The 14,951-nt window shown below is 22.6% G+C and overlaps 2 protein-coding genes across 2 annotated transcripts; both read left to right on the forward strand.

Moving 5' to 3' along the window:
- Window positions 1-57: 57 nt before the first annotated feature.
- On the forward strand, window positions 58-1,399 carry LOC112602721 (KAT8 regulatory NSL complex subunit 2). The gene is made up of 4 exons (XM_025350956.1): window positions 58-143; window positions 306-404; window positions 506-853; window positions 919-1,399. The coding sequence occupies exons 3-4, from the start codon at window positions 522-524 to the stop codon at window positions 1,388-1,390; spliced, it is 804 nt and encodes a 267-aa protein (XP_025206741.1). The 5' UTR covers window positions 58-143; window positions 306-404; window positions 506-521; the 3' UTR covers window positions 1,391-1,399.
- A 5,403-nt stretch (window positions 1,400-6,802) lies between these two features.
- Window positions 6,803-9,133, forward strand: LOC112602652 (galactosylgalactosylxylosylprotein 3-beta-glucuronosyltransferase I). The gene is made up of 7 exons (XM_025350841.1): window positions 6,803-6,925; window positions 6,994-7,046; window positions 7,819-7,958; window positions 8,034-8,193; window positions 8,264-8,410; window positions 8,507-8,800; window positions 8,871-9,133. Exons 1-7 carry the CDS (start codon window positions 6,808-6,810, stop codon window positions 8,967-8,969), a joined length of 1,011 nt encoding a protein of 336 aa, XP_025206626.1. The 5' UTR covers window positions 6,803-6,807; the 3' UTR covers window positions 8,970-9,133.
- Window positions 9,134-14,951: the final 5,818 nt, after the last annotated feature.

A 14,951-nucleotide genomic window follows, 5' to 3' on the forward strand; every position in this document is an offset into this window, starting at 1 on the left:
ATCGATGACAAACCAAGAGCTAACCACCCCATTATACCATGGATACCAGGCTACTTGGTACTTACCACAACGCATTATTGAGGTTATATGCGTGCGTCTTGTAAGCAAAATAATAAACTAAACACGAAAGTAATCAGTATTCGGTAATCAAATTATTATTTATTAATCATTAATCATAATTTGTAGTTCATAATTTTGTACTCAAAATAGTAAAAGTTTAAAATACGTTAAATCGTTAGATACTTAATTAATCTACCATAATATAAACTAAAAATTACTACAAGCATTAATAATATACATTACAGAATACAAATAACGATTGACGATCAACATTCAACAACATTTTCTCTGGCTCAATTTCATTAACTAGCGTTGAGGGACGACAAACGATACCTTCCACTGATGTATGTGAATGATACATATATTTTATAACTTTATACTTACAAAGTATGATTTTAATTATATTTTAACATTAAAAAATAATTTCATTATAACACTTGCATAGTTGTACCATAAGTGAAATGGAAGGAAAGAAACAAATTGATTTAAAAAAAGAATTTGGTCATTATGCTACCAAATACAAAAGTTTAAACCCGTTCAATGAAATAGACTCAAAAAAACTACTCAAAGAAAGATACAAACAAAACTTGGATGATTCCAAACCTTTGGAAGATGAAGAACCAACTAAAACAGTCACGGTGGACTTATTCAAACAAATTCCATTGCTTGAAGATATAGATTTGACTAAGTCAGATCCTTTGTGTAATATGCCAAAACTATCTGAAAAAGAAGCTGTGCGTAGAGTGAGGAATAAATTCATACGGCTACAATTGTTATACGCACAAGAATACAGGTAATATATATATATGTAACACTTATTTATGTTAATAACTCAAATTTTTTTTTTTTTTGTAATAGATATTTGTTATTTAAGTATCGAGTAAAACGTCGAGAATACTTAATTAATAAAAAATGTGATTCTGAATCATATGGACAACTAAATAAATCAAAATGGACTAATGATGAAGAATATGCAAAATTTCGTAAACTAAAACTATTGGAACACTATCAAAAAATGACAATAGGACAAGAAGCAGTAGTATTTAAAACGGCAATGGATAGAAAAATAAGAGCAACTTCATTACTTAACAATAAGGGAAAATCACATCCCCCACATTGTACATATGTAGAAATGGGTATAAAATGCACAGGAAAAATGATACCAAAAAGTAAATATTGTAAGAAACATATCCTCAAAGATCCAAAGCAAATTTTATTCAGAGCTTGCAATGTTCTTCAAAGTGATAATCAATGCCAAGAGCCTATTGTAAATTTTGATACTAAATCTACATGTGTTTTACATGAAAAATTGCCAATGCTTCGAGATTAAATATTTATGTATAAATATACCATACAGAATATATTTTATATACTTCTATCTAGGTCATCTACTAAATATATTTTTAATTTAATTTAATCAATTTCTAATATTGTAAAGTTTTATTTAATAAATATAACCAATAAATTCATGATTATTTAGTTATATATTATATATTTATCTTAGTATATAGAAATTTAATTGTAATAAATTCAATTTGCTATTGAATTAAAAGAAAAAATATTTGTCAATATAATTTATAAGATTAGTGTTTATTTTTATTAACAATGCATGAGTGATAATAATATCTATATAAGTATCAAATATATTTTTACATGGTCAGAATAAAAAAATTTGGTATATCCTACACTGTGCAGGACATAGTAACATTTTAGACTAAACTAATGTTTAACTCGACCTATTAATAATAATAAAATTACATAAATCAAATAATTCAACGCCAAATATTACTCTGGCACAAAGAATACTTAAATAGAAATTTATATTTATTTAATTATTAAAACCCTCATCATTTATAAAAAGTTTAGTATCAGTTGTTAAAGATTTGGTAATAAGTAATTATTACTGAACAAAAAAAAAAAGTTTAAAGATCAATTCTTAATAAACAATTGGAGCAATTTTTAAATAATGTGTCAAATTATCTGACTGCAATTGTATCCCATGTAATAACCATTACTGCACTTAATTAAAAGAAGAAATTATAAAAAGTTATCTGTAGTTATCTGTCTCATATAATATGAATAACCTCAGGTAGTTAATGGTTTTTGTTCACAACTAAACACTGATTATACTTAATTACTATACTTTTATTATCATCAGCATTTATGACAAATTTTATAATATTACAAGTATTTCATTTTTACTATTCATATTGTTTTTCTACTCATAATGATTAACTGAAACTGTATGGTAGATTAAAAGTAATACAATATATTGTATCAATATTGTATATTTTTTTAGATGTATAAATAATCAAAAAAATATTTTATGTGGATTGATAAATCAATCAGACATTATTTTAAAGTTAAAATTCATATATTTCTAGTAAGTCTAAAATAAAGCTAACCGAGATAAAAATCTGTTTAACTCACTAGATATTAAAAATAAGTATTTTTAGAAATTTTAAAGATAACTGAATATTTTATTATTTTAAAATTATTGAATTGAATTACTAAATTTTCTTATATATTATACAGGTCAATTTTTTTATATATACATAATCTGTTTAAAGTTCTTTTTATTTTATTTTTTTTAATGAAAATATTTAATTTTTATTCATTATAATATCAACTATCACATTGATAACTTATATAGATATTTTTTCTCAAACACATATTTTAATTTATTCTATTATAACAAATACATAATCATGTTAATAAGAGTATATTTTGATATTTTTGTGGCATATCAGTTACTTATATTAATTCTTACTCTAATTATTAATTATTGTAATCTAATATAACTACAATGATCTAAATTTATGGTTTTCATTAGTTATTCTATATTAATACCTATAGTACTTAAATACCAAGTCCTAAAAAAACTATATCTAAACATTGATTGAAAATAAAGGATAAACAAATTGCTTATTAAATTAAATATTGAAAATTCTGTTTCATTTTTATATTGTTTGTATAAAAATTGATCTTTGTGTAAATAATTTAAAAACTAAAAACACTGAAAATACTAATGTAGAAACCAAAAAAGTATTTAAACAATTTTAAAAATATAATCCAGACTATTTAAAATTTTTTTTTAGACAAATTTCACTGAGCTGAACTAACTTATAAAAAATTTTACCTGAGCTAATATAAAAAAAAAAATAAAATACGGTTATAGACTAGGCTTAGTTGTAAAAATTTTACATTGGTCAATCTTATAGGCGTGCATATGGGGGCAGCAGAGACAGCATATTATGCAAATAATGGGCATCAGTAAACATATTTTCACAAATTATGACCATTTTAGATTATAAAATTATAAAAAAAATTATTTTTTTTTTTTGGTAAAGTATAGATAAATAAATATTTTATGATTTTAGAATTTACTAATAAAAAGCTAATAAGTCTGTCTACTATAAAAAAAATATCCATGATTTTAAATCGTAATTATTATTATTTGTTATCATTTATCGCTTAGAAATCTAAAAAACTGGATTTTTAATGTTATTGTCTAGTACAAAGGTCAGCAATCCCCGGCCCGCAAAACAATTTTTGATGGCCCGCACAAAGGTGGTTATTTTTTATGTTTTATTTTTGTTCAATAACATTTTTCATATAATTTTCAATATTATATAATTCTTTTTCCTTTATAAATAGAATCTAATCTAACCGTTTTATAATAGAAATACAATTATAAGCATTATATTATAATATGTATTTTTTTTTTTTTTAATGTGGCCTTTGATGAACAATTAAAAAAATAAAAATAGCCTGCGTGGTTAAAAAGGTTGCCAACCCCTGGTCAAGTACATCATACACCAACCATGACGCTTGCGAAAAAGTACACCTTTAGTGGCTAAGTACCTTAGTGTACAACTTTTTAAAAATAACCAATACAATTTCAATTTTGATACCCAATAGTAAAAAAAAAGTAATATAATGGACTGGTTTTAATGGTGAATATGAAGAAAGGGTTCAATTTATTTCTAGCTGCCCCTAAAACTGGAAGCTGCACACGTCTATAACTAATTTAGGTTGTCAAAAATAATTAAATACAGAACCAAACTAATTAATGGGTAGTAAGAAATAATAATTATTGAAAATTAATTGATTATCATTTTATTCATACTAATATTGAGTTACACAAAATATTGATTAATTTTATGATTTATTAAAATTGAATGGAAAAATACTAAGCTACTAAATCTTGTTTAAAAGACCATTAAATCGTTGATTTTAAATACATTAACCACCATGTGACAGTTAGCGATCATACTTTATGATACAGGTTGCCTTAAGTGATAATTTCAAATAAATTTCTACAATTTATAACCTAAATGTAAAACTTAAACTTTTATTTAACATACATACATCAAAACATATTAATATGTAATACAAAGATAACAAACCTGTTAATTATAAATAATTAATTGTAAGCCTAGTTATTAATATAATGAAAATTTGTGAATAAAAATTTTAAGTTTAATCTGAATACATTTTTATAAGATAATTCTAATAATCACATTAGTTTTAAATAATCTTATTAATTATAAACGTTACCATTATAAATATATAAAAGTTAAAAAATATAAGATTATTTTTACCGCCCAAATACATTTAACCAAGTGGTACTATCAGTTATACTAATTAAAGTTAAAATTGTATTAATTTTTCACATTACTACCATACTTAAAGCAATTAGTATACTGTGGTAAAAAACAGTTATCTTTTAAAAAGTTTATCATTGATTTTTTATTTGAAAAATTGAAAATAGTCAATACAGCAATGATTTTATTCAATATTTTTGACAATAATTTAGTCTTATCAATAACTTTTATTTTGTAAATATTGTCAAGTATAAAAAGTTATAGGTACATCTAACATTTCTAATTTATAGATTAATATGATATCTAACTAAAGCAAAAATGGTAGATATTAAACAAAATTTTGTTACAGACTCGGTTACAGGTCTTTTGTTTCAATACGTTTTTTTTTTAATCAAATAAATTGTAATAAAAATAATAAGTGTATAGACTACCTCAACCCTACAATACATTTTATCGTTCTTGAAAAATAACCACTCTAATTTGATCCAAAAACCAATAATAACCAATATTATTTATATTATAAATGCATGATGTTGTTCCTAAACAACCAACTTTATAAACTTATAACTCATCAGTTTAAGTTCATAATTTTTTTTTATCGTTTTTCCCATGTTATTTAAACCTTAAAAACTTAAAAAAAATATTTACTTTTATGAAAAAAAATTATGTATTGTAGGGTTAATGTGAATATAATAATAATAAAATTAATTTTTTTATATGAATAATAGTATTACCTGTAAATATCCATGTAGCTTATATAAAAGATTATTTAAAGTTGTTATGTATTGAAAAAATTATAATCAAATTAATACTTAAGTTTTTGATAAGTAATTACATTTTAAAGTTACATAGTTATTTAATAATCCTTTTTTTTTTTTATCAGTTCACAGTTTAGACAAAGAATATAGATAATGAATATTTTAACAAAATCACGATATCAAAATTTGAAATAAATATTGACTTGAGCATAACTAGCCTGATAAAATGTAGCATCTATGGTAAATGGCGATATGCATTTAATAAACTTAAATAAATCAGATGATATTTGTCTTAAGAATAATATATTTCTACAATAAACAATATTCATTTATTGAATTTTAAAGATATATTTTAGACAGGTACATGTGTATACTGTGAAATACAAAATTATAAAAAAACCATAGTTTATATGGTTATGAACACTATAAATCCTAACGAATTAATCAAAAATATCAATATGGTAAAATGGTGAATACTAAGTGAATTATAAACCTTGAATAAATAATAAAATTACGATCGATATCTAAATGTTTACTATCCGTACAAAAACGTAAATCAAATATAAAACATTTTACTAATACAGCAAAAATTAATTACACTTACCCAAATTTGAGGAGATCGATAATCACCAAGCAAAAGACACTACTCATAACAATCGTCAGCCACTAGTCAACACTACGAGGAATAAGTCTACAAAATATAAACTGCACGACACTTAACCATAGCTTGTTGCAGTTCAATGCATCAGTTACTAATCACTGATCAGTAATGACTGAAATGACTAAAATGTTCAGACATACCATATACAGACAATACAATACTCCTGATAATATTTAAAAACAGCTGCATTGGTTCATCTATATAGTCGCTTGTTATTATTATCTTTAAGCCTTGTAAGCGTTGAACTTAGAAACGAAGATTTTTATCACTATACAACAATTTTATGATGATGGCTTACTCATCATCTATATTATCAAGACGTCTTACAATCACTATTCACTATTGACTAACAAAATCGTGGTCAAAAATTAAAATCAATAACTCGAGTACCTAACATGACGGTGATGCTTCTTTTAATTTACTAGCATTTCTCCCAAATAATATAATAAAAGACTGACATTAAATAATTAGTGAATTAATGTGTAATGTACTTTGCATTTTTATTAAATTATTGTTTTATTTTAGTTAAATAATCTTTAATATTTATTATAAAGAAATTTATAAATTAAATACTAAGTACCTATATTTATTTGTTGGCCATGACATTATTGTGAAAGATAATTAATGAATTGTATATAGCTTTGATTGATCAATTTTTTATTATAAATTAGTAGATAGTTGAAGATATATTGACAAATTTAAATGTTACAATTCAATTAAAATGAGTAATTATAATTTTAACTACAAGTTCTTGGACATGTTTAATAAAAGAAGAACTATATTTTTTTGGGGGGTTTTCACACTACTAATTTTTTGGTTCATTGGAATTCGAAGTAGAGGTAATTAGTTTTTAGTTTTATTTTTCTTAAAAGAATAATATTATTTTTAAATATTTTATTTTTATTAGATGCATCACGATATCAAAATTTAAAACAGACATTGGAACACACTAAAAAAGAAGTATGAATACCATGATATTTTAAAGTAGTTTACTTATTACATTTATAAATTATTTATCCTCAAGTGTCCTTCAATGTTGATTCACCATTGAAATCTGTTATTTTTAATTTAAAATAGTAGTATAATATGAATTTAAATAACCAACCCTTTAGGCTATAGGAAATGTTTCTCTTGTCATTCTAAATAGATCCCAACATAAATACGTAAAGTTATAATTTTATAAATACAAATAATAATCCACCAATCTATTATGAAAAATAAATATTGTCATTTATATTTTATATTTATACCACTTCTTTAGTTTACTATGCTGCTACTTTAAATATTTCAAAATATATTTACAACATATACAACTGTTATGGAGAAACTGATTTTATTAAAGCTTAAAATTTTCTACTAATAATGAGAAAATTACTTACAATTGTTTATGTTGGTAATTTTTTATCAGTGTATTGTATTATTCATGTAAAATGCTCTGTTTTATGAAGTTTTACTAAAATGTATCAGTAATACCTCTATCTTGGTTAAAATTATAGGGTTACTAACATAGTTTGAAATTATTAATTTCATTAATAATATGAGAATGTTTTTTATTCATTTTTCTTAAAATTTACCATGGATAATGTTTAATTGTTTTTGCTTATGGTTTTCTTGGTAACTAATAGCCTTCAGGTGTTATATTAATTCTTATTTGTATTTGATGAATTATTAATGAATTGTATTTTTTGAATTTTGTGTAAGTCTTCTATGATGTTTACATTTTTTTTTCCAGTTACAAATTAATTCTATAAATTATAATATTTTAAAAGAAAGATTTGAAAGTATATGTGATAAATGGCAACCAAATATTCCAGTTATATATGCCATTACACCTACTTACAAAAGACCTGTACAAAAAGCAGAACTAACAAGGTAGACTTAATAAACTTCTAAATAGGTATTGTCTAATAATTTTTAATATTTTCAAAATTTTTATTTATATTATAGATTGTCTAACACTTTTCGTCTTGTAAATAATTTCCATTGGATTATTGTTGAAGATTCTGAAGTGAAAACTTCACTCGTAGCCAATTTGCTATATAAAAGTAATTTAAATTACACACACTTAGCCATAGGAACACCAGCTGAATGGAAGAGAAAATTAAAAGTATTCAGTTTAAAATAATTGATATTTTAATTTAATTTTATTAAATTAATCTTACCATACATACATTTAGGAACCTAAATGGAAAAAACCTAGAGGAGTTAAACAAAGAAATAAGGCTTTAGAATGGTTAAGAAATAACAGAGCTAATGAAAATGATGAGGGGATAATCTTTTTCGCTGATGATGATAACACATATAGTGTTGATTTATTTAATGAAGTAAATATTACTATACTATAACAATTTTAATGTTATCATGAACAATCATTTTTAATTTATTATAGTTATTTCTATTTTCATATTTTCTTTTCATAGATGCGAAGAGTAAAAGGTGTTGGTGTATGGCCAGTTGGTCTTGTTGGTGGTCTTTTAGTAGAAAAACCATTAATAAATAGTAAAGGTAAAGTAATTGGTTGGAACAGTGCTTGGAGACCAGAGCGACCATTTCCTGTTGATATGGCAGGTTTTGCCATTAATTTAAAACTTTTACATAAACATCCAAATGCTGCATTTTCATGGGATGTCAGTCGAGGTTACCAAGAAAGTGCTATACTTTCACAGGTAACCACTGTAGAACAATTGGAGCCTATGGCAGATAATTGTACAAAAGTAAGTTTGCTCAAATAATGTTTTATTATTGTATATATTATACTATACTTGTAGTCATTTATAAATGTAGGTGTACGTATGGCATACCAGAACTGAAGAACCAATACTAAAAGCAGAAATAAAACTTAAGAACCGTGGTCTACGATCTGACATGAATATTGAAGTTTAATTTCAACCAGTTATGCAAAAATGAGGTGTTTTATATGTATATAATTAGGTATTTTAGTATATAATCTTGAAAGACTTGCTGCTCAAAGGAGAAATTAAAAACCAATTTATACTTTTACTCTTCAAATTTAGTTTTTTCATAAATTTAAATGACTTGTTAGTTATTGACTCATAAATCATAATCAATAAAAATAATTGAAACAATAATTAAATTATAAATTATTTAAATTTAGTAAAAATAATTTTTTTTTAATATTTTGATTATTTTCATATTTATTTATTTTTTATCACTCTATATCATTAAAAAATTTGTTTTTTAAATTTAATTAAAAGTACTTGTAATAAATATATATATTTTTGACTATTTTTATTTCATTTGAATAACTTTGAGTTAATTAGCTATGTTCTGATAAAATTATTTGTAAAAATCTTAATTGTATGTGCACACAAAAATTACCTAGAAAAAAATATCTAATCATTAAAAATCAAAAAATATAGGTATTTCATGATTTTAAAATAAAATTAAAGAAAACGTATTTCTACTTTTTTTTACAAAATATACCAATTGTATCTAATTATGTACACATACGCTTGCTAATTTTATAATATTAGTATTTTATTTAACCAAATGTAATGGATATCCTTAAAACAGTGCTCAAAAGTATGTATAAACAAAGTTATTTTTTTAAGAACAAATTATATAATATATAAATTAAATTATATACAAAGCATATTTTTCGAAACAATTAAATATAACTACATAGGTTTGGTAAATCTAATAACTATGTTAAAGAAGGAATATTTAAAATTTTATAATTATTAATTAATAATACTATTATACTTAAATTTTTAATAAATATAAAGTAAAATCATTTTAAAAATTATGCTAGTTAAAAGAAGTTTGACAAATCTTATTAAAATCCACATATAATGAAAGTATATTGATTAGAAATTAATGTATAATTTTATTACTTTTAGTCAGGTTTTTATTAAAAATAGTAGGTAGTCCATTATATTACATAAAAACAAAATATTTATTTAACTTTTTGTTAATTATTAAAAAAATGCAATTTTTCATTAACATTGTCAACTTCATTCCAGTTAAGATTTATATATAATTAAAGTTAAAAATTTTTTTATTTATGTCATTAATCCATTGTATTATTATTTAACCGTCCTTAAAAGTTAATGTTTAATTTAATTTATGAAAACCTTGTGATATTTTAAAATATTTAAATGCCATGACATTTTATATTAAGTATAGTTACCTAATCATATTTTTTCATACATTTAATCATCTGTGTTTGTTAAACAATATTATTTTAAAATGTTTAGTTTTTATATATCTTAATTTTTATTAGAATAATTCATTTAAATTAAAAATATTTTTAAGAAAAATAATACCAGCATAACATAATTTATTGTAAAAAGACATATATTTATAAGATTTATAAACATAAGTATTAATGTTTTTAAAGTTTAAGAACATCATTAATTATTTATTTTAAAGTATGTACCACTAGAAATATTTTTATAGGTCATATTTTATGTATTTATGTACTATTTTACTATCCATTTTTATTTATCAACCATATGGCATATTGCTTTATTGATGGTTTTCAGATGTATTTTAATAGATAATTAAGAGTCATTTATGTAACATTAGTTATAGATTATAATTTTTATGTAGTAATATGTTTACTTTAAGAAAATTATTGTTTATTTATAAAATATAACAGTTTAAATTCAATGTATTTATGATTAAATTTGAAATTGCTCCTATTCAGTTAATATTGATTTTAGAATCATATTGATCAAGTTAAAACTACTTAAATAAATAGCCTTACCTAAGTATAATATTTAAAATAGGGACTACTAGAGATTTAAAGAAATACTTTATGTAAATATATATAGAAACTGGCAGTTCAACATTTAAACTATTTTGTTTTAATATAAATTTATATAGCAATGTAATACTTCCTATAGCTTGTTAAAATAGTTGTAATTTAATCTGGTAAAGAAATTAATTGTTTCTAAAATCAGTGTACCACATACATGAATAAATGCAATTTTAATACTTTTATTTAAGTAATTTATTTTAGTATTATATTTAGTTGATTATATTTTTACTAAACAAATTGTATTTATCATGTTAATGATATACATTTATTTGATATCATGTTATAATTATTAAATTGAATCAATCTTGTAAAACAGTTTGAATAGGTTCATTGCAATAAAGTACAGAAAATGCCTTAAAATAATTAATCTACACATTTTTAAAATATCACTGATTTAATAATAAAATATAATTTATAAATTAATTAATTATAAATATGTAAATGTTTTAGTAATCACAAATTATGTTTATGAACCTAAAAAATAACTAAAATCATCATTATTAATTTTGTCCAAAGTTGAACTTAAAATGTATAAAAAATTTTTTATAAATTTTTTGGATTTTTTTTTTTTGGTTTTAGTATAAACTATTTATCAGTAACCTTAAATTAATATTTTTAAGTCTTGGCTATGAAAATGAACAATTTTTAACTTTGTTAAGTACAATATAATTTACTAAATGTTTGTGAGCATGACAATTTTTATCAAAAATTGAACATCAATGTATTAAAATTTGATCTTTTTACAAACCAAACCAAAAAAAATAATAATATTTATATATTTTTAAAAATATTAAAAAAATTGTATAAGAAATGAGATATAAATATTTAAAAAAAAAAAAAATGGCATATCTATACTTATTCATTTTTAATTAATATTTACAATTAAATATCAAAAATTGATTGAAGAGATAAATAGATTTTTCTTAAATGAAAATTAAATGTCATAAAAATTTGAACTTGAAACACTTACAAAAAAATAACCAGAATTTCTAGTTAAACTTTTTTACATTATAATTTATAGGTGAAAAACTTGAGGAATCTGGTAATCAATTTTCAATTTACATTAATTGATTACAATTTTAAAAATCAAAAATTTTCCATCAGTCATGCCTATAAATAGCTCAAAAATAGTTAAAATATATTGAAAATTTTATGATGTATATTAGATGTTGGTATAAACGTTTGATGGACATTTTAAGTAGGTATTTATTTTTTTGTATTTTTGAATAACATAAAAAAGAATGATTTTGTCAAAAACCGGGATTTATATCAATTTGTTTTCTAGATAATTTTGAAAAATACAAGGAATATTTACTTTTTAAAAGTACAAACTATAGATACAATTTTTATGAGAAACCATCATTAAAGTTAATGATCGAATCATTTTTTGACTGGATACTTATTGTGTATACATAAAAAAATTAAAAAAATCATAAAATTAATACATTTATTGCTCCCACTCAGAATCTAAGTATAAAAACATTTGCTTAAATCGACAATATTGGCTCATTGGTTGATTTTCAGTGAACTAAAAATCAAAACTTACATGTTAACTGATATTTTATTTTTAGATCAGTTAAAAAAAAATGATTCATTTATTGTTAGTTATTGCTATTATTACAATAATATTGTCGAGATTCTTGACTGCATAAAAATTTTCATGAATCGATTTTTAAAGATATCTATTTAACAAAAAGCTATTAAAAAGGAGACATTTTGCAAACACTTATGGTGTGATAAGTAATGAGGTATTAAACATTAGAGGTCAAAATTATTTATATAAAAAAAATAAAAATATTCCAGACAAATGAGACGTGTTTATAATGATGGCTGCAATATGTCACACCGAATTGCTAAGAACCGAAAGTCTAAGACGAAGCAAAATACTATATAATTATTAATTTGTAGATATGTATATTGTATATACACGAACCATTAGGCTCGGAAGAAGGATAGTAGGCCATGGTCTGTGAAAAAACAAAAAAACGTTCGTATCATATCATTATATATACTATATAGTATATAGTAGGTATAATGTGTGAACACCTTTTTTTTTTTTTAAGAATTTTTATTATTTTGAATTTGTTTTTGTTTGTTTCTATACTTCTGGTATCGTCAATCTTAATTAAAAGTATCTATTAATATTTATATTAATTGTGCTATATAAGGTATAGTTAAAATGACTGTTGACCCGTTATACTTATACATATTATTAGTTAATTATTCGGTAGGTATAAACTTTATTCAAAACAACATTTTCTTATTGTATAACATACGAACAGATAATTTTTTTATTAATAAAGGAATTTTATGTTTACAGAGTAACGTATTTGTTTCAAAAATTAAAACCATATAATTTTATTATTATATTAATAGGTAGGTATATTATTATGATAAAATTTCGTTAATATTTCAAATTTCGATGTACCTATAATGTAATTGTAATAAGTAATAACATACCTAAATAATGTGTAATTATTAAATATTAATAATTAGTAATAATAAGTAATTATTATTTTCTAATTTTTTCAGATTTAAATTTCAAGTATAAAAATATATGGTACTTAGTTACCTTTTCTAAAATAGCTAAATGAAGAAATATCATTTGATAATTATTGTGCATACCTACCGTTATATTATTTCATGTGCACGATTATTCGTTTTATTTAATCCCCGATATATGATTCTATATTTCATTAGGGCATTAAATTAAAACTATAGACGTAATCGATATACCTAATTGTATACTAAACGAAAATAAATGTACAAAATTAAATTCAGGCTTATATCGTAGAAATTATGCAAATTTTGATAGATAAGCAAAATCTTTATTGTATGTCAGCATGAATCAAAATCTATATTATTATGTCATCAGAAATAAACCCACTGGTTAATTTCGCAACGCATGTGCAAGAAGTATATGACGACTTACCTCATAAAGTTATTGGTTTAAAAAAAACTATTTGTTAGCATTATAAACAATAAATTTCTCACGTTCACATTGTTATTTTATGTGTGTATACTGTAGTGTGTATATATATGGTGTAAAATGTTTGGTTAAAATTTTAAGTGCCAACCGTATAACAATTTAACGGATTAACTAATGTCAGTGTCAAAATACTTTAATCGTTATGTTGTCTTTGTGTCGATATATATCAGAACTGCATAAATTAAATAATAATAATAATAATAATAATAATAATAGTAATAATAATGTATTTTCAAAGTGTAGGTGTATTAAATTATTATTTGTTTAAAAATGTTAGTTGAATTCGACCAGACTTTAGAAAATCAGTGAGTAGGTACTACGTTGACTACACTGCTTTATATCTATTAATTATTTATGATAGATTCGTATGTGTTTTTTCTTTTCTTTTTTTTTTAATTCGCGGAAAAGAAGCTATTACTCGGTGTGTGTGAAAAACAAAAACAACTCAGAACGTTACACAACTTTTTCGTTTAACGCCTTTAAATGTGATACTTTATTTGCAGTTGTTCTTTCTGTAAAATTTCTGATAGTTTTGTAATTTTTTTTTTATACACGTAATAATTTTTATTTTATTTTTTCGTTGACAGCTTAATTTTAATTACCACGGTAAACTTTACGGTGCTTTCCAAGCAAGTTTATCATAAGCCTGGTTAAACTCTGATGAAGAACTTTTAGGACCCAAAGTTGTCGGGATGTGGGTGGATATTGGTAAGCTGGGTGGTTTTTGTGTTTTGTCTGCTATTTTATCCAGCCACCTCATGAGTGATTTTTTTTTTTATTGTTATTAACCTCTTCTATTTTACTACCGAAGACTGTCGTCGAAGAGTTGGATTTTTGGATGTGACCGAATTTACAAAAATTTTAATAAATCAACATGTTGTATTTATTTAATTCATTAACAATCGTTTTAGTGCTTGACTCTCAATAGCAAATGTACCCATTAGTGTCTAAGAGATAAAAGACATAGAAATAATATTTACATTAGTAATTTATATTACTTTGTTTAATTGTATTATATTTTATTTTATAAAAACATTACCAATACATTAGTAAATTCCTCATCGATAGTCGATACTGCACGTTGATATTAAAC

The sequence above is a fragment of the Melanaphis sacchari genome, unplaced genomic scaffold, assembly GCF_002803265.2.
Source record: "Melanaphis sacchari strain LSU unplaced genomic scaffold, SCAv2.0 Contig8_pilon_pilon, whole genome shotgun sequence".
Lineage (NCBI taxonomy): Eukaryota > Metazoa > Arthropoda > Insecta > Hemiptera > Aphididae > Melanaphis > Melanaphis sacchari.